Source organism: Pseudophryne corroboree, chromosome 5, assembly GCF_028390025.1.
Source record: "Pseudophryne corroboree isolate aPseCor3 chromosome 5, aPseCor3.hap2, whole genome shotgun sequence".
NCBI classification, from domain to species: domain Eukaryota; kingdom Metazoa; phylum Chordata; class Amphibia; order Anura; family Myobatrachidae; genus Pseudophryne; species Pseudophryne corroboree.
In genome coordinates, this window is record NC_086448.1 from 307,823,091 (window position 1) to 307,845,153 (window position 22,063).

At 43.0% G+C, this 22,063-nt stretch overlaps 1 protein-coding gene across 10 annotated transcripts in view; it reads right to left on the reverse strand.

Moving 5' to 3' along the window:
* The window catches only part of HECW1 (HECT, C2 and WW domain containing E3 ubiquitin protein ligase 1), a 785,299-nt gene that overhangs the window by 230,929 nt on the left and 532,307 nt on the right, over positions 1-22,063 (reverse strand). For all 10 annotated transcript variants that reach the window (XM_063922467.1, XM_063922469.1, XM_063922471.1 and 7 more), the window contains one exon: positions 13,099-13,174. In XM_063922467.1, coding sequence (XP_063778537.1) covers positions 13,099-13,174 — 76 coding nt within the window. The remainder of the gene's footprint in view (positions 1-13,098; positions 13,175-22,063) is intronic.

The window sequence follows — 22,063 nt, forward strand, 5'->3', positions numbered from 1 at the left end:
TGGGGGGCACAACTACAAGGGGCACAGCAACTGGGGGCACAATTACAGGGGTCACAGCTACTGGGGCACAGCTACTGGGGGCAAAGCTACAGGGTGCACAGCGACTGGGGTCACAGCTACTGGGGGCAAAGCTACAGGGGGCACAGCGACTGGGGGCACAACTACTCGGGGCACAGCTAGGGGGCACAGCTATTGGGTGCAAAGCTACAAGGGGCACAGCGACTGGGGTCACAACTACTGGGGGCACAGCGACTGGGGGCAAAGCTACAGGGGTCACAGCGACTGGGGGCACAACTACTCAGGGCACTGCTACAAGGGGCACAGCTACAACGGGCACAGCTACAGGGGTCACAACTACTGGGGGCACAGCCACAAGGGGCAAAGCTACAGGGGGCACAGCTACAAAGGGCACAGCGACTGGGGGCACAACTACAGGGGTCACAACTACTCGTGGCACTGCTACTGGGGGCACTGCTACAGGTGGCAAAGCTACTAGGGGTACAGCTACTAGGCTCACAACTATTGGGGGAGCCTGCTCCATCATCCCAGCTAGCAGCAGCACTCTCCCCTGTCTATGCTAACGTCTTCCCGCGTCAGCGAGTGTATAATATTCATTAATTTCTCTCTCTCCTCCTGTGGATTACTTTGTTTGTAAGTATAATTTTCATTTTTACAGGTACCGGCCCTATTGGATTCTACTGGACAAGTGGACGTGACCGGCGTGGGATGTAGGTAAGTAATCTCTCTCTCATTTTTACAGGAACCACCTATTGGATTCTACATGGACAAGTGGACGTGATCGGCGTGGGATGTAGGTAAGTATGTGTGAGTGTGTAAGTGTGTTTTAATAAATTTTTACTTTCACGGTGTGTGTGTGTTGTGTTTTTATTTGGGTATTTTTGTTGTTGTAGAACTACAGGTACCAGTGGGCCCGTTATTTCCCCGCATGCTGGTACTTGAGGTTCTCCAAGCACCAGCAAGCGGGGGAGGCTTGCTGGGCCTTGTAGTTCCACAACAAAAAAACAATATTCTTTTTTATACACACTTATGGCTATCAGCCCGGCACCCACCGCCCAGGGGTGCTGGGGACAGCCTCGGGCTTCACCCCTGGCCCTTGGGTGCCTGGAGGGGGGGGACCTCTTGATTTAAGGGGTCCCCACTCCTCCAGGGAACCCCGGCCAGTGGTGACTAGTTGGGGGGGTAATGCCACGGCCGCAGGGACCTACATAAATGTGTCCCCCGGCTGTGGCATTATGTCCCTGGCTAGTGGAGCCCGGTGCTGGTTTAAAAATACGGGGGACCCCTACATCTTTTGTCCCCCGTATTTTTGGAACTAGGACCGGTCTAAGAGCCCGGTGCTGGTTGTCTAAATACTGGGAACCCCTGTCCAATTTTTTCCCAGTATTTAAACAACCAGGACCGGCTCAAAGAGCCCAAGGCTGGTTATACTTAGGAAGGGGGACCTCACACATTTTTTTTTTACATTTTTTAACCCATTCAGACCCTTCTCCATTAAGTTAATGGAAGCCCTGGACAACAAAATTGCATTCATGTCCTCCTCCCACTCCCTTCCCAAACACTAATTTTAATTTTTTTCTATAAAAATGTACAATATATCACAAGTATGATGAGCAGGCAGGCAGCGGGCATTGGCGGCATCGGATTGAGATGCAAATTAGTGGCAGAGGGCTGGGTCAGTTGATGGTGGGCGAGTTTTTAAGCCATTGGCGGTGGCAGCAGGCATCGGCTCAGAGGCAGTAGCAGGCATTGGCTCGGCGGCGGTAGGGGTCATCGGCAGGATTCGGCGGACATTATGGCTGTAGTGCCTCACCAGCCTCTGACCTCACCGCACGCCACTGGTGCCCAGAACTGTACACAATATTCCAGGTGTGGCCGCACCAATGATTTATACAGAGGCAGGATTACACTCTCATCCCTTGTCTCCATACCCCGTTTTATGCATGCTAACACCTTATTACCTTTTGTTGCTGCATTTTGACATTGCGTACTGATACCAAGTTTATTATCGATGAGCACTCCCAAATATTTTTCAACTACCGTTACCCCTACATTTTACCCATTTAGTTTATAGGCTGCCTGATTGTTCTTAGTCCCAAAGTGCATAACTTTACATTTGTCTATATTGAACCTCAGTCTCCATTTATAAGCCCGGACCTCAAGTCTAGATAAGTCATTCTGTAGAGACTCATCATCCTTGTCTGAATTAATTACACTACATAGTTTAGTATCAACTGCAAAAATTTACACTGTGCTTTCCGATCCCTCTCCTAGGTCATTAATGAATAGGTTAAACAGCAATGGCCCGAGTACTGAACCCTGTGGTATTCCACTGAGTACTGAAGCCCATTCAAAGTACATCCCATTAATCCCCACTCGCAGTTACCTATTGAACAGCCAATTACTCACCCAAGTACAAATAGTATTTCCTACCCCAAGCTCTCTTAGTTTGAGAATTAGTCTCCCATGTTGAACTTTGTCAAAGGCCTTAGCAAAGTCCAAAAAGATCACATCCACTGCTTTATCCTGATCAATATTATCGCTCACTTTCTCTTAGAAGCTTATTAAGTTAGTTTGACATGACCTGTCCTTCACAAAGCCATGCTGATTCTTAGTAATAACCTTGGCGGTATCCAAGTACTCTAGTATGCTATTCCTTAATATACCTTCTAGTATTTTCCCCACTATAGATGTCAAACTTACCAGTCTATAGTTCCCGGGGTGCGTTTTAATACCCTTTTTAAATATTGGGACTACCTCTGCTATACGCCAGTCCTTTGGTATCATTCCTGATCTAATTGACTCACTGAAAATCAATTATAGAGGTCTCGATATCTCTACGTTAAGTTCCATAAGAACCCTGGGGTGGAGTCCCTACGGCCCAGGAGATTTATTTATCTTAATTTTACTTAGGCTCTCCAGGACTACTCCCTCTTTTAACCAAGTACCAAGCAACGGGTCGCTATTATAGTTTATGTTATGCTGTACCCTCGTCAACCTGTTCTCTTTCGTGAATACTGATGAAAAGAATGTATTAAATAACTCTGCTTTTACCCTATCATCATTAATCAAGACATCCAACTCGCCCTTTAAAGGCCAAATAGTCTCCCTTTTTAACCTTTTACCGTTTATATACTTAAAGAACTTTCTGGGGTTTGTTTTACTCTCCCCTGCGATTTGTTTTTTGTTATCTATTTTAGCTGCTCTGATTGCTTTTTTGCATTTTTTGTTACATTCCTTGTAGAACTGGAATGATTCCCCCGTTCCGTCAGACTTAAATGCTTTGTAAGCACGCCTTTTTTTAATCAATTTGTTCCTTGACCTTCTTATTAAGCCACATCGGTTTGAATTTCCTACTCCTGTTGTTGTTGACTTTGGGAATATACACATGAGTGTACTTAATGAGCGCAGTTGTAATAATGTCCCACATTTCAGCAGTATTCTTACCATGAAATACAATTTCCCAATTGATGTCCTTCATTGCTTGTTTCAGCAATATGAAATTAGCTTTCCTAAAGTTAAAAGTCTTAGTTAAACCCTTATATTGTTGTTTTTGGAAGCTGATATCGAATGTGATCATACTGTGATTGCTATTTTCTAGGGTCTCCCCTACTTTAGTATTTGTTATTATTTCCTCATTATTAGTTCGTACTAGGTCCAGTATAGCCCTTTGCCTAGTTGGTTCCACGATTACCTGGGACAAGTAATGATCTTTTAGCATGTTTAAGAACTTGTTATCACTAGCTGTATTTACTGTTTCGGTGTTCCAGTTTATGTCCGGGTAATTAAAGTCCCCAAAAATAATGACATCCCCCATTCCTGCAGCTTTTTTGATTTGCTGCAAGAGTACTAATTCATCAGACGCACTAATATCTGGCAGTTTATAGCATGTCCCTATTAAAAGTTTTTTTGTATCTTTACCCCCACTCGAAATTTCAACCCATAATGACTCTACGTTATCTCCAGTCCCCTCATAAATGACCTCCTTTAGATATGGATTTAAGGATGGTTTAACATAAAGACAAACACCCCCTCCCTTTTTATCAGTCCTATCTCTCCTGAAGAGGGTGTACCCTTAAATATTTGCCGCCCAGTCGCGAGAATTGTCCCACCATGTCTCTGTAATGCCTATTATGTCATATTGATCGTTAAGTGCAATTGTCTCTAACTCCCCCATTTTACTTGTTAGGCTTCTTGCATTTGCAATCATACACTTAAGTTTAGTAATTCCCTGATCCGCAAGTTTGTTGTAGATAACGTTTCCTTAGGAACCTGGGTTTCCCTTAAATTACCATTGCTGACTATTTTTCTCCTTCCCCCCTCTCCACCCCCATTATACTTTATCCATCCCCCTATTCTTCGTTCTCTAGTTGTCCCACTAATTCTTTCTAATCCCTCCCCCAGGCACCTAGTTTAAAATCTCCTCCAACCTTCTAACCATCCTTCCCCCCAGCACCTCTGCCTCCACCTCATTCAGGTGCAATCCATCGCAACAAAAAAGATGGCCCCTGACTGAGAAGTCCGCCCAGTGTTCTAAGAACACAAACCCCTCTTTACTCAAACCCCTGTTTACTACACCAGTCCCTGAGCCACACATTTACCTCCCTAATCTCACTCTGCCTTCCTGGACTAGCGCGTGGCATAGGTAATATTCCAGAGAATATAAGAGCCTGGTTGGCTCTTTCCAGCAGCCCTACTCCAGCCTCAGTCAGACCACCGCTGCTTTCTCTCCCGGCACCTTGCTCTGATGCCTCCTCCACTGGTGGATCTGCTGTTCGGCTCCCCCCTGATGATCAACCCCGGTGCCCGGCTTTCTCCTTCACTTGGTGCGCTCCCAGGCCGCTCCCGTCTCCTGGGTTCCGACCGGCTCACAGCACACGGCTCACAGCACCGATCCCCCTCCGACCTGCATGAGCGCATCCTGCTCATGCTCCCTGGCGCCCGGCAACCAGCAGCCGTCACTTCCGGTTCTGGGTCCTCACTGCGTCTGCGTCTCACTGCGTCTGTGCGTCTCCTCGTCTTCCAATATACCCCACCCAAATCTAACTCTCTCTGCAGATGTTATATCTGCCCCCCTGCAGGGCGTGTGGTTTTGCACAGATCTGAATTAGGCTCAATGTCTTCCACAATGCAAGCAATAGTAAAAAGAGAGTCTAATACATAAGGTGTGTGAGCGAAGATATCCCAGGAGTCCCAAGGGAACTAGACACAGTCATCATCACCACCACAATGTAAGCCAAATCTAGAGTGACACTAGAGGTGCAACAGCCTATGATATTTAAGGATATAATTTCTACTGGTGTATAGATACCTTTCATGAACAGCTGTATCACTGACTACAGCCTTCCACTTATGGGGAAAGGGAATACCAAGTGCTAGCTATTCCCTCAAAATTATATAATTTGCCAACACAGAAAAACTATACTTACATTTATAAATAATAAAAAAATTCTATAGCAAGGCCCAAAAAAAGGCAAGTTTACAAGGTCCAAAGACAGAACCATAGGAGCAATTATCTTGATACAATCCCATACCCATATTCAGAATCTATCCAAAAGGAACCAGTGTCAATACCAGTCACAGAAGGCAGCCACATTATAAGCATTCCAAATAAGTGGAGCAATCGATGTGCATCTATTAACCATCATCATTACCTGTAAGTAGCTAAGAGCAGAAGAGCATCAGCTCAGCAAGTTAAACCACTAGCATATTACCCTGCGAGTCCTGCACCCATTACACCAAATGAGAGGCCATGTAATAAAGTTTGGAATTTGGCAAAAGAAGAGACCTACAGAGAGTACAAAGCTTGAGAATGACTTTTTTCTCTCCACACAAATGAGAAGATCATCTTTGTCAGAGATATAGACCAGAGAGTGCTGGAGTATGTACAAAAACTTGGGATGGATGACTATCTTAACAAAATTAATTATGCACACAAATGATAGGGCTGGTCTCTTCCAGGTGGGAGCTTTCTGTTTAAAACAAGCTATAATATGTCTAGATTTTGCAAGAAATGGTCAGAGGCTTTAGCTGAAGGTGACAGAGTGAAGATGGCCGGGCAGGGAGAGATCCACAAAGAGATAATATATTGGATACAGTTAAATCTAAAACCAGAGAAGGTACCAAATAACATCAATCACACTAAAGTAGACTGTCCACCAAACTACCAGCATCAGCCAAGAACAGAAATATAGCATCAGCATAAAGAACTGTGGTATCATAAGCAGGAATTAAACATGTCAAATCAAATAGCACAAGGAAGAGTGTGCAGTGCTGGCTGGTACCCCTACCAAATGGAACCATAGTATGTCCATAAATACACACTTGAACAGTCGGTGGTGAGTACAGCAGCCGGAAACATTTGTAGAAATTTTGGGCCTGGACAAATTTCACAAACACCTGCCACAAGTAGCCCAACTCCACTGAGTCAAAGGCCTTGGCTGCACCCAGGGATACCACCACTGCCCCCTCCTAAGCCTCATGGGACATCTAAAGGTGAGAAAACAAAGTTTGAGTGATAGAAATCCTAGGCATAAACACAGTCTGGTCGGGGTGCAAAATTTGGCCTTTGACTATACTATAGATAACAAGAAGATAGGCCTGTAAGACTCAGCCTTGAGAATGTCCTTACCAAGTTTCGGAATCATAACAATCAACGCTCCAGACACAGAGGTATGGATAACAAAACAATTTCTAAACTTCCACCTCCACTGGCACACCATCAAAGGGCAATGTGCCAGTGGAAATTAGGAAAGTCAGAGAAAGTTTAAGTTGCTCATCATTAACGTTTGAATTGCTCATCAGTTGTCGGCTCACCAGGAAGTCAGCCAGGTACTCAGATGATGTAAAGGGCAGCTGAATTATCCACGTTACACAACAGGCAGTATAAGGTATTCTCTTCTATAAATCTGCACACACACAAAATTGGTAGAAGATGCACCTATTCCCAGCAGCAATGAAGTCATGGAGTATCAGAACAGCAACTGATGATGCCAGGGAGCAGATGCCACTGCTGGACAGCAAGTACACAGACATGATGGCACCATTAGCAGAGCCCCTTTCACTTCTCAAAGCACACTGGAAAGGTAAGTAAAGTATGACAACTCTAACAGTTGTCTATCACCACAATCCAATAAAGCTAGTGAGGGGAACAACAGCAGAAAAGTCTTCCAGCCAACAACCTCAGCAGTGCGGACAGAGGGCAGTTTCAGGTGAGTAGCAGAGCAGCTAAAGGCTAGGAGCATTGGTGCAAGTAGAAATATTTTCTTATGGGTACTGAGTAATGAAAAATGGGCGTTGTCATGTGTTGCGATGGGGCGTGCCACATGCTGCTAGTGGGAGTAGCCCCATCACAACACATGACACTAGCGGCGTGGCCACATGACACAGCCCCTCTTTGGGGGAATTCTGGAGGCAAGGCTAAAAATATATACTAATGCCTCCAGTATAATAGAAATATATAGTACAGGTTGAGTATCCCATATCCAAATATTCCGAAATACGGAATATTCCGAAATACGGACTTTTTTGAGTGAGAGTGAGATAGTGAAAACTTTGTTTTTTGATGGCTCAATGTACACAAACTTTGTTTAATACACAAAGTTATTAAAAATATTGTATTAAATGACCTTCAGGCTGTGTGTATAAGGTGTATATGAAACATAAATGAATTGTGTGAATGTAGACACACTTTGTTTAATGCACAAAGTTATAAAAAATATTGGCTAAAATGACCTTCAGGCTGTGTGTATAAGGTGTATATGCAACATAAATGCATTCTGTGCTTAGATTTAGGTCCCATCGCCATGATATCTCATTATGGTATGCAATTATTCCAAAATACGGAAAAATCCGATATCCAAAATACCTCTGGTCCCAAGCATTTTGGATAAGGGATACTCAACCTGTAATGCCCCCAATTTATAACAATATATAGTAATGCCTCCAGTATAAGAGAAATATATAGTGATACCTCCAATATAATAGAAATATATTTTTAATGCCCCCAATTTATAACAATATATAGTAATGCCTCCAGTATAAGAGAAATATATAGTGATACCTCCAATATAATAGAAATATATTTTTAATGCCCCCAATTTATAACAATATATAGTAATGCCTCCATTATAACAGGAAAATACAGCCACTGTCGCACTCCCAGTAACCCTGACAAAGTGGGAGGATCAGTCATGCTGCCAAGCACCATGGTCTTGTTGCTTTGTGGCACATTATAATTGTGGCAATGGCAAAGTGTGTGGCAGGTGGTACTGCGTACCCGCTGCCAAATTCTTTTGGGTACTCTGTACCCGAGGGTACCCGCATACTTGCACCACTGGCTAGGAGCAACACTGAGGCCTGGACAAAGTAATGGTAGTCTTCAGTGCACACAAGTACGGGGCACAGGAAAAGACAGGACTCTCAACTAACAGAGGTTAAAGTGGGTCCCATAGGGATAATCACAGTATGAACTGGCATGCCAAGCCTACTTCATTACAACAACTATGATTTGAAACATATTATAACAGCTGTGATCCTCGACAGACATCATGGTTTTCAAACTTCCATTTGCAAAAGTATTTTTTTCTGCATATAGCCAGCAGTGTCCTGCAAGGCCAGGGCTTTTCTGATGCCACCATACCACCTCCACCCCCCAAACATGTTGTACCACCACTCCCATTGCTTATCTTAGCAGGTAGGTGATGGCAGCATTCTCTCCTACTGGGACTGGAAATGTGTTATTTGGCTTTGCCATCACAGAAAAGCAGCACACCCATAGTATAACACTGACATGGAGGAAGAACATCAAGAAGCTTCACATGTAAGAAGTTACAAGCTGCTTCACCTTCATGTCTGTGACTAGTGCTCAATGTGGGGATAGAGGCGGACTCTAAGCACTGGTGCCCCAAACAAATGCTTACGTATGCCAAATAGTAGCATAGCATTAGCTCTGGTGTTCTGGAATGGTAAGAGAATTAAATAGCCTGAGGGACCCCTAACCAGGAGATAAGTACACCTCCCACATTATATACTGGCATGCAAAGTACAAGCACATAAAACATTTGTAAAATCAAAGACTCATAGAACATACAGAAACAACAGTGGTAAACGCAAGATTTGTAGGTGATCCGGTCTGACGATCGACAGTGTCTAGGTCGACAATGTTTTGGTCAACCATTATTGGTCAACAGTCAATAGGTTGACATGTTTTCAAGGTCGACAGGGTTTCTAGGTCGACATGTTCTAGGTCGACAGGTCAAAAGGTCGACATGAGTTTTTCACCTTTTTTTTCTTTTTTTGAACTTCATACTTAGCAATCCACGTGGACTACGATTGGGAACAGTAACCTGTCCCGAGCGCAGCGAGGCACCTTGCCCGAAGCATGGTGAGTGAAGCGAGCCATGCGAGGGGACACGGTGCACTAACTGGAGAAAACGACACAAAAAAACCATGAAAAACTCATGTCGACCTTTTGACCTGTCAACCTAGATCATGTCGACCTAGAAACCCTGTTGACCTTCAAACCCTGTCGACCTAGTGACTGTCGACCTATATCGGTCGGCCCAAACATTGTCGACCTAGACACTGTCGATCCAATTATCCACACCCGATTTGTAGAGGGGGGTTTCCAAATGCTTGATTTTCAAGCAAGCGTGGACAGCACATGAAGGGGGCATACTTAGCACTACATACAGTACAGTATATGTAATATTTCAGGCATATACAGGGCCAGTGATGACAGCAAGCCACTAGGTGCGACAGTAGGGCAAGCATGCCTGAGCTTAATGTTTTATTTTCTGGATGTGGGCACCATTCCACAATCCAAGTACCATGCTCTGTGAGGGATTTCTGGGCAGCTGGAACCCCTCCAGAGTTCGGGTGCGGGTGGTATGTATAAAAGTGGCGGGTGCGACTTCCCATTTGAATGCTGGGGAAGTCCTGGCAAGACAGCAGCCATGTAAAAGAGCTTAAAGGCCGCCGCCCCCCAAGCTAAGGTGCTGGCTAATAAACTATTCGGTGTCCTGTCTTTATTTTAACATTTATTTTTCAGGGGACTATAGGTACCAGCAGGGCCTTCATGCCCTTCCGGCTGATACTTGTGGTTCTCTAAGTACCAGCATGCAGGGGAGGCTTGCTGGTACCTGTAGTTCTCATGTAAAAGACAATATTATTATTTCACTAGTGGACTATCAACTCAGCACCAACAGTCAGTGGGTCCCCATTTCCCCAGGAATCTTCGGCCTGGGCTGACTAGTTATGGGGCTTAATGCTTCAACTGTGGGACCCCGTTAAGTGTGTCACTGGGCTGTGGCATTACCCCCTGCTAGTGGAGTCCAGTGCTGGTTCCGAAAATACAGGGGACCCCTACTTGTTTTGTTCCTTGTATTTTTAGAACCAGTGCCAGCTCCAAGAGCCCGGTGCTGGTTCATTAAATATGGGTGACCCCTACATGTTCTGTTTTCTGTATTTTTTTTAACCAATGCCAGCTCAAACAGCACAGGGGTGGTTATGCCCCTATGGGGGCAGTTTAGTTTTTTTGGAAACCTTAAATCTTGTCCCCATCTAACAATTATGTTGTTAATTCTCAACCTTCCCTTTTTCACCCTTAAGAATAATTACATTTCTCATTAATAAACCCACCTTTCTGCACAGGCGAATGCATATTTTTCCAGCATTTTTTCTATATGTTAATGTGCCATGTAGCACTGCCGCTTATGAAGTAAATTTGTGTGTGAGTGACAGCCACTTAAATGTTTCAGCAGACATGGGGGTAGATGTATTAAGGCATAAGGAAGTGATAAACCAGTGAGAAAGCAGTGCAAGGTGATAATGCACCAGCCAATCACCTCCTAACTGTTAATTTACATATGGGAGCTGATTGGCTGGTGTGTTTATCACCTTGCATTTATCACTGGTTTATCACTTCCTTATGCCTTCTCCAGGTTAATACATCTGCCCCACAGATTGGTCTGCTGACAAACTGGACAAGTGTGTAGTGAGGATTGGATGTAGAATCTGCGAGCAGGTCTGCAGTAGGATTGTACAAACTCTCTGATCTGCAGTCTGTTCTGCTGAGGATTGGGCAAGTATATACCCAGCTGGGGCAGATTTATCGATATTCTTGTTATCACTCTTTACAAATGATAAATGGTGCTCCAGCCAATCGAACACATGACAGAAGCTGATTCGCTAGAGCACCATTTATCATTCGTAATAAGTGATACTGTAATAAGAATATCACTCACTGTTAAATCTGCCCCAAAGCTTGCTGCGGGAATCATTGCCTTTCCAAAGAACATTTGCTCACGGACAAAAGTAGCCTGCATTATAATTCAGATCTCTGTGACGCAGACATTATGTAACTGAAGTTAACAAAAGCTGAGCTGTTTCATATTGTACTATGATGTTAATGTTTACAATGTAATGTACGTAAGACTCATACCGAAAAGAAAACTTAGCTTTTTGCTTAAAATTTGTATTTTATTTTCAATTTGCAGTACTTTATAATTCATTACAATGTTTTTTGCATAAATACTTCTAACAGCATGTTAATTTCAATGTATCTAACACTATTTGATGATTATCTATATAAGCCACAGATACTGCAGATAATATATAACCTAAATGATCTTTTTGTATTACTAATCACAACATATTAAAATAATTTTTGAAACCATTATATTTATGAGGCATTTATTTACACATTTTCAGACTATAAATATTTATATTTTTTCTAAAAGTGAACATAATTATGTTATATATTCTAGGAGGTTCGAAAAGTCTGCTACAGCATAAGTTACAGCTAATTAGGTAGCATATTATTTATTGATCCAAGTCTTTGACTTTGTACTTAGATTGGCATTTAGCATAAATACAGTATGCCATTAAAATAATTGATTTCTGAAGAAACATACAGTAGCTTTTGATGTATATGGAAAGGTAAGAGTAAAAAAAAAATAGAAACAGGTTTTTTTTTTAGCTAATTATCCTTTAACCATTAATGCCCCCTTGTCCATTTAAATGGACATTGTTAAAAAAAAAAAAAAAAGTATGGCGTAGTCATGGACTGTATTGTGATAATGGCTGCCATTCAAATCCCAATGTCCATTTAAATGTTTGAAAATACTGTGAACAATTTCCAGCAGATGGCAGCACTGGCTTGTAATGGTTGCTGTAAGTTTGAAAGATGGCTTTGCCCAGAAAGATCGCCATGAGGTGAGTATCCCATGACGTACTTTAGCAATCTAATTTTGCAAAATTGTTATGCGAACAGTAATTGGAGTTGCTACAGTAGCAAAATATCGAATTAGAACGAATTGCAATGTTTTGGCGTACGAGCTACAACGCTAGCAAATCAGTGTCCATTAGGATGGACATTGGGTCTAAATGATCAAACCATATTTTTTGGGGGTTACTTAGGGCCTGATTACACTACTGTCATCACTGGGATAAATCGGAAACATGCAATGGGTCATAAAGGATTATACAATATGTTTTTGATCCTTCCATGTTTGTTTTGCCACTTTCAACGTGCTGGTATTTTATACACAATATCAAAAAATTGTAAATAAAGTATATATACTGTAAACATGCGAGCAAGGCCCTCTATCTACATGTTTGTCTATCACTACCCAGTCTCTTTTTTACTATTTTGTTCCCAAATGTAAAGTGCATCTGAATTTCTGGAGCTAGATAAAGGAATGATAAGTAAAATACAGAAATGTTCCCCAGGTTCATGAAATTGCTGTTATAAATTCAGGAATCGAACAAAAAACTATTTAAGATAAAGGATGGATTTAATCACAGAGATTTACAATCAAAATGTATGTTCCACCTTTTATATTAGCAAACATTTAAAGATCATTATTCTCTGTACACTTTGTCCGTGATAAATACAGGTTTGACACATTTCCCCAAGCATGCCAAATAATATAGGTGCCAAGACAGACTAATGCACAATCAGTCATGAAAGCATTAATGGTAATTGCCATGGAGAATAATACAATTATCAAAATGAACAAAATGAATTGTAACAATATAACAAATGTACATGCATCAGAAGTACATATTTATATTTACCAGACAGCGTAAAACTGATGAGCCTGCGGCTACCTTGCGCATGTGATGTGTCTTCATTGTTAATGTTTTTGAAGACCTGTAAAAAAGATGGTTTGGTATTAGTGTTAATAAAATATTAGTATCCATTAATGTTATCTCTAAAGACTTGATCAACATGGATTTATGGCAATATACCACTGCTATAACGTTAAATTACACAAGGTTTCCGCAGAGGTGATTTGTGACTTATTATTCTCATTTACTTTCAAAATAAGTGCAGGATAAATGCATGATTAGGGTAAACCCAGCTGGAAGGTGCAATTTCACACCTTGGCAGACCCATCCTATACAACAAGATAGGGACAAATTTATTATGGGACATATTTAAAGTTGGGAGGGGAAACGAGCTGTCAAACTGTAAATCACAGTGTTAAAGTATAGCTGCCAGGTATTTGAGTGCTACACGCAATAAACCCCAAACTAACAGGCAGTGAAATAGATTTTTCCTTTTGATTTGGTATATTTGGTGAGATCATTCAATTATTGCTGCACAAATGTTGTAATCTGAACCGTGCTCACAAAGTTTCGTCATTTGAACCCATATTTACCTATTTTTATTAATGTTCTGTCCAGGAGATCCAGGTGGGTGACATCAAAATGGAAGGGGTGAGTGACATGGTGCACTGAATCATGACTACATTGTCTTGTCTCCTGCTATACAATGCTGTGATTTGCAGCATTGCAGGCCATGATGTGATTTCCAATGAATAATCAAGCCCCTGAACCGCCCTCTTCACAGATGAAGCTGGCAGGATCTGGAAGACGGGTCTGCTGTCCCAGGAGTCCAGAAGAGTTACTTGAAATTTGGGTTCTCCTTGTGTGCACATGGGTTTCCTAAAGGTACTCTGGTTCCATCCTGTAAGTGTGTGTGTGTGTGTGTGTGTGTGTGTGTGTGTGTGTGTGTGTGTGTGTGTGTGTGTGTGTGTGTGAGATAGGTAATATAGACATCGGAGTAAATGTAATAGTCTGTGAATAGCAGGTGTGACAAAACGAGATGGACCTGGACTGAGAACCTTTTTATTTATCACTTGTTTCTCACAGTATAATGTACTTTTTAATTCTTGGCCCTGTCTATGTATATACACCAGAACATAGGTGTATCATGTGGTATGGAGCTATAAAGACCATTGCCATATTGTGTGACTATAGAAGGACAGCAGTAGCTATAGTGTGTGACAGGAGAGAGAGCCAGGCAGCTGTGCTAGCTAAATACCATTTGTATCACATATGCGAGTCCATTGTTTGAGGTGTGATAGGTGTTTCTGGTAATGTAATCAGAACAATGACTGAGTGACTGGTAAAATAGCTAGCTGCCAACCCAAGTTATTTATCTGGGTCAGGGGTGGGGAACACCGCCGAGTGTAAAGCCTTTTTCAAAAAGCTGGGAACCCCCCCCAGTGAAACGCGTGGCACCCCAGATACCACTTGGATTTCTACTCAAATCTTATGCTTCTATGTGACCTGGATCAGACCTTTGAAAGTATGTATGGACATTAATGGTGAATATCAAGGACCTCCTCTGGTGCAGCTACTACTACATCGCTGTTCGGGGACTCCTCTAAATACAGCTCTGCAAAATCAGCTGGACACAGGAACCCAGCCCTAAAATTGGGAACCTATCAAGACCCTTTCACCCACGACTCTCCATTGGAATACCTCCATCAAGGTCATAATAAGGAACAGGACAGTCCTATCTCACCACAACACTGTGGATGTGGACTCCAATTTAAGGCTTGACTATATTTTTTCCACTCTTTCATGCTCTACAGATGCATTTTTATCTTTTTATTAACTTTTTTTGCTACGTGTGCAACTAATTCACGATAAACATTTTTCATTGATGCTTTTAATTTATACTATATATGTGTGTCTTTTTATATAACAAGTTTAAATAAAAACATATGAATACATTTTCACTTCCATTGTGTAGTATAATCTTTCCTCAAAGAAGCGCTGTGTTTTTTCCTCTGTTTTCTGTATTTATGCATCTTTGGGACTGACTATTCCTATTATCTGCACAGCTGCCTGCAGCCTTGAAATACTTGTTTATTTCTTCTGTTTTTGCATATTGCCAGATAATGAAGCTGCTAATTATGAGAAAGTCAAAACGGCCATTCTGGCCTGCAGTGGGTAAAGCACAGTGCTTCAGGGACTGGGACCTGTGTCCAGGGGTATCAGGTTGGAAAGCAGCTGGCTGAGCTCTCCTGCTATGTCAGAAACTGGATGCAGCCAGAAGCTCATACTGCTATGCAGGTGGTAGAGATTGAAGCCATAGATCAATGTGTATGTTTACTGGGATAAGAGATGCAGACTGGGTACTTCACCAGGATCCCCAGTCGCTGGATGCGTTGGCCCTCTCTATAGAATGGTATGAAGCTGCAGTCAATATGGCTAGAAACCCTAAATAGGAGCCTAGGGCCCCGCAGGTCGGTAAAACCGGCACCTTGCTGGCGCTCACCTCCTCTTGAAGGACCCAGCCGTGTAGATGGGTATAACGAAAGCCCCATAAATTGTTATGAATGTGGTGAACCAGGGCATGTGAGACGAGATTGTCCTAAAAAAGCCGAGACAATGGACTGTAGCTCTGCCAGTTTGGGGCCAGCTTACCCGGGTTTTTGTACCATGGTTCCACTGACTACATGGCCTCCCCTGTTGTGGTAACCAGTTGTATCAGGGGGTTGCAAATTTCCTGCCCTAGTAGATACAGGCAGTGAATTGACACTTATGTTTGAGGCTGTGTTACCCAGGGTAACAGAGAGTTCCAGGCTCTGTAGAAGTATTGTGCATCCATGGTCCCACCTAGAGATTTCCAAGAGTTCGAATCAGGATTGGCTTAAGGAGCAGCTGTCATGAAGTAATGACAGCCATCGGCCCGAGCTTTTATACCTCTCAATTTTCTGAAGGGTTGTCCCTCCTGCCAGCTGCAATTCTTGGGGAGAGATCCGTCTACTGGGCTTTGCCCTGAGCCTGACAGCGCTCCTGACCGGGACTTGGAGAATTGCCGTTTGACACCGATTTGCAAAACTTTGGTCGGGATCAATTAAATGACACTGCCCTTGACAACATACGGTCACAGCTTGTTGAGGTGAATGGCGTCGCTAAAGCCACTTATCCTCCGGATGGGACTCCTTTTTGCATTCAAAGAAACGAGCTACTATATAGGGTGACGGAAAAAGATGAGTATAGGCTGGAACAGCTTAGTGCCTCAAGTACATGTACCATTGGTCCTGCGTTCTGCCCATACTTATCCCTGGGATGCCCACCTCGGAGAAGAGAAAACCTGTGAGAGGGTACTTCTGCGTTTCTTTGGTTGGGGGTAACCGCTGAAGTAAAAAGGTTCTGTCAACGTTGCTCCATTTGCCAGAGAACCTGTCCAAAGCCTCCTCTCAGGGCCCCCCTTGTTCCAATGCCTGTCATTAGGGTGCCTTTCGACAGGATTGCTATGGATCTGGTAGGCCCTCTGGACAATTCAAAGAAGGGCAAAAGTACGTGCTAGTCATAATGGATTATGCCACTCGCTACCCAGAGGCCATCCCGCTGCGAAACATAAAAAAGTAACTATTGCTAAAGAACTGTTGTTGCTGTTTACTCATTTGGGGTTTCCTAAGGTGATCCTAACGGACCAGGGGACCCCCTTTACGTCTCAAATTTTTACAGAACTCTGCCGCAAAATAGAGATTTTTAGCCTCCACACCTCCGTCTATCATCCACAAACGGATGGATTGGTAGAGCGCTTTAGTCGGACTCTTAAAACAATGATCCGAAGGGCCGTCTTGGACAACAAGCGGGAATGGGATGATGTACCTGTACTTCAATACCTGATGTTTGCCATTTGAGAGGTCCTGCAGTCATCAACTGGCTTCAGCCCCTTTGAGCTGTTGTACAGGAGACAACCTTGTGGACTTCTGGACATATTAAAAGAGGGCTGGGAACTACAGCAGTCAGAGGAATCCAATTCTGTGGAGTTTGTAAATAAACTTTACCAGTGACTTCACCAAATTGGCCCAAATGTCCACGAAAACCTCATAAAAGCTCAAGCCAGACAAAAGCGAGCCTATGATGCTACAGCGGAAGTTCGAGAATTCCAACCAGAGGACAAAGTATTAGTCCTTGTCCCCACTCAGCAGAGTAAGCTGTTTTCTCACTGGAGAGGTCCATATGAAGTTGTGGAGGCTGTAGACCCAATGTGCTATCGAGTTAGACAACTAGGAGACGTCACACTGAACAGATAGATCATGTTAATCTGCTGAAACCTTGGCAGGAGGTACCTACTCCAACCCTCCTCGCCAGTGTATTAGGGAGTTCGGACGTCCCATTTGCCGAGACCTTGTCGTCTACTCAGAGGGAGGAGGCCGAAGCCCTAGTCCGAAAGAATCAAGATGTCTTCTCAGACATTCCTGGGCGGACCACCTTAGTGGAACATGAAATTCACACCCCTGAATGGGTAGTAGTAAAGCACCCCGGAGGCTCAGAGATAGGCAGTAAAGGCTGAAGTGCAACAAATGTTAAAGTTGTGTATAAGTGAGGAATCAAAAAGTGACTAGTCTAGTCTGATAGTCCTAGTACCCAAACCCAATGGGACATTGAGGTTCCCCAACGACTTCAGACGCCTTAATTAAGTCTCTAGGTTTGATGCCTACCCGCTTCCCAGAGTGGATTAATTGGTCTAAAACCTAGCCAGTATCAAGTATCTCACAACACTAGACCTAACTAAAGGATACTGGCAGATACCCTTAAGTAAAGCAGCAAAAGAGAAAACTGTCTTCTCTACATCTGATGGTCTCTACCAGTATCTGGTACTGCCATCTGGACTTCATGGAGCACCGGCAACGTTTCAACGCATATCTCGACGATATTGTAATTTACAGTACCGACTGGGAGAGTCATCTGGATAAACTACAAAAGGTGCTAAATACCCTCAGGCAATACGGCTTTACTGCCAATCCTGCAGAATGCCATATTGGTCTGTCAGAAGCCAATTACTTAGGGTATGTCATTGGCAGAGGTGAAGTCAAACCCCTATTAAAAAAAGTAGAGGCAATTAGGTCCTAGCCAAAACCCAGCACTAACAAACAGATGCGGACCTTCTTGGGGTTACTAGGATACTACAGGAGGTTTATCCAGAACTTTGCTGCAAGAGTCCTGTCGTTGACTGACTCCCTGAAAAAGACTTGTCCCGAGAATATAGTATGGACTGTTCCACTTGAGAGGGCCTGGGAGGACCTGAGAATGGCGCTATGTACTCATCCAGTTCTTCAGGCACCAGACTTCACTTGGCCGTTCCTCCTACAAACAGATGGTTCGACCACTGGACTCGGTGCTGTCCTATCACAAATAATGGACAATGAACAAAAGCCTGTACTTTTCCTCAGCATAAAGCTCTTGCCAAGGGAGACTCGTTATGCTATAGTCGAGTTGGAGTGCCTTGCCATAAAATGGGCCGTTGAGACCTTAAAATATTACTTATTGGGACAAGAATTTGTCCTGGTCACCGATTATGCACCACTGAGATGGATGCACCACAACAAAGAGGTTAATCCCAGGGTCACTAGGTGGTTTTTAACTCTACAACAATATAAATTCAGAGTGGAGCACTGTCATGGGGCTCAATATAAAAATGCTGATGTTCTGTCTAGAAAATTTGACAGACCACAAGGATGTCTGACTCCTCGAAGGGAACAAGGCGCTTCCCCACTTGTGGAGTAGCGAAGGGGGGATGTGTGGTGAGACAGGGTTAGTTTCACCAGGGAATGCAGTATTTCCCTGGTCACAACTTCCCTGTAGAGGGTTAAAGAAATGCCATCCAGCCTCAGAGAAAGTGCTTTGCAGCCAGGTAAAAAAAACCTGGTTCAGTGCAAAGCTCGGATAGGGGCTCTGAGGTGTGGTTGAGGGAGAGAAGGGTGGGCTCTCAACCACACGGCCCTGGTCCAGGTTTTCGGACCTTCCGGCCACAGCTAGTGTTATCCAGCACCTCAACAAAAATATATCTGAAATAGTCAGTCAACTGGAGGATCGGGAGGTGTATATGAAATTGGGAAGAGACCCCACCATCTTGTACCAGAAAGAACTTTTTGAAATTCTGAAGACTGCGCAGAGGGAGAACAAAATTCCCCAAAAGGTGGTGTGTGTGCAACATCCTAAGGTGCCAGTGTTATTTACACTGCCAAAAATTCATAAGAACCCAATGGAATCGACCGGTAGGCAGATTATATCAACCCGTGACTCTCTTGCAGCCTACATCGCAACTTTTGGACAGTATCCTCCACCCGTTATTGTGTAAACAACAAACCTTTCTCAAGGACACAACAACTTTTTTGAACAAATTACTGGATATTGGGAATGTACCATCTGGAACATTGCTATGCTGCCTAGACGTGTGTAGCCTATATACGTCTATCCCACATTATGGTGGGATGGTAGCAATGAGAAGATTCCTTGAACAGCATCTCCCCACACCAAGTTTTGATCATGTTCTGTTCCTGACCTTATCGGAACTTACACTGAGTAGAAACTATTTTTTATTTGACAGTTCTTTTTTTCTGCAACTGAGAGGGTGTGCCATGGGGTCTCCACTGGCCCCCTCTTATGCGAACGTGTATATGCCCTTACAGGAGGCAGAAATGTTTTTTGGTGACCGTAACATCAGTAGACAAATTATGTTTTTTACCCGGTACATAGACTATGTGTTTTTATTGTGGACCGGGTAGGGGGAGACAGCTTCTTGAAGTTGATGACTGATATCAATGGTTTAGTTTCATCTATTAAGTTTACTTACAGTTACAGCATGGGTAATGCTAACTTCCTTGATGTACAGGTTGTGGTGACTGACGGTAAAACCGAAACAGGGGTTTTCTCTAAAATCACTGATAGGAATACCTTTTTGAGGGCCTCTAGCCATCACCCTCCGGCATTAAAAAAAAGGTCTCCTATTGTCGCAAATGCGCTATGCACACATGCACAGATGCGCTATGCACACATCATTAGTGACCCTTCTTTTCTCCCTGATGCACTAGATGGACTCATTACTAAGTTCATTGAAAGAGGGTACAATCCCTCTACCCTCAATGAACAAAAGAATAAAGTTCTTGAAATGGATAGGACCAGTCTACTTAGCCCAGTTAAACGTTAGGTAGATAATGTTATCCACTGGGTTAGTGATTTTACTACAGCCAGTTCAATAATTCGAAGGGCTACGTCTGTTTGGCCAATTGTCAGTACAGACAAAGAACGTCCCATTTTCAGCAATAAAAAACCACTAGTGGCTTTCAAACGGGGTAGCAATCACCAGGATAGACTAGTTCATGCTGATATTTCTGATATGGGTGTAAGTAGACATCCTAATGTGTACACCGAACCGCCAGGATGTTACAGGTGCAATAATTGCACTACTTGTAATTTTATGCTAGCCTGCAAAAAGTTTAAACATCCGCATAGTGATAAAATCTAATATATCAGATTTGTCCTAACTTGTAATACCACTCATGTAATTTATATCATCGAATGCCCTTGTGGCTAATATTACATCGGTCAAACGACCCATTAATTTAAGGAACGGATGAATGCCCATAAGTCTGCAATTAGCATGACTCTTAAGGGCAAGAATATAGACCAGCTGGTATCTCGACATTTTAAAGAGGCTGGACATTCTTTCGTAGCTATGAAATACTATATGATCGATCATGTTCCTGAGACCCTGCGTAGAGGTGATCGGGCCAAAAAACTACTTCTGAAAGAATCTCAGGGGATCATTCGTTTAGGTACTACTAAACCTTTTGGTCTGAATGACAAAATGAATTGGAATAGTTTAATGTAATATTTTCAGATGTTCCAATAGTCAGACTTAGAATTCGGTATATTGATATATGTCTTCATGTTGCTCTGTACCAGTAGCTAACCTTGTGATTACTTATGGTTTTAACCTGTATGTTATATACTGTATACTGTATGTATTTTTATGTATTTCCCCTCCTCTGCAGCTCTTGGATCTCCCTGACACTGGGATTTCCTGCTGGCGGTGTGGAACTCAGGAAGCTGGCTGGTGGAACACATACAGAGCGGTTCCTATGGCAACGGTGGACGTGAACCCGGAAGTGCGGCTGGGGATACTTCCGGTGAACTGGGAGCTGTAGCGCGGCGTGGAGCGGGAAACGGGTGTTTGGTGTTGGTTTTTAGGTGAGTAAATTATGTTGTCTGTTGCTGTAGGTATTGTATTGTCCTGAGGATGGGGCGGACGCCCCAAAAACGTTTGACAGTTCTCAATACATGTGTCGTTTTGCAAAGGATACAGTCTCTGAGTGCCATCTGCTTGTGGAATTATATATATATATATATATATATATATATATATATATAAGGAAATAAAGGTTTAAAGGTTACATTTTTTTTTAACTATTAGAAGGCCTGGATGCGCCCCATGCCAAGAGCAAATCTTTCTCTGTTGTACCGCTGTCAGCCCTTCTGTCTCTGACACGTTTTGTCAGTTTCACTGCATACGGAAATGAAAATATATTTTCATCCTCCATACATCCTACAGAAATGGTTTTCATGACTCTGTGGGAACCTGTCAATGTTAATGGAATAGACCTACAGATGAAGTTAAAAAGTGATGACTTAAAAAAACCTGCTATTTGTTTATATATCTTCTGAGTTGGGGGAAAGAAGGTGTTAAACTGGGGTTAAGATATATATTTATTCCTAGGTGCCCATTCACTGTGAGGGCCTATGCAACTTTTGAAGCACTCCGTCCCTTTTCCCGGTACTGCAAACCTTGGTTCTAGCCCTCTCCATTTTCAATCTGTATCAAACTAAAGTCAAAATGTGCTCTCTTTGGTAATGTTGGCAGGCACAAATAATTAAAGAGTGACATTTGTCCCCCAACTTGTGCAGCCGCAAAACCTGTCCTTTGCAGCGTTTGCTAAATCTTGGA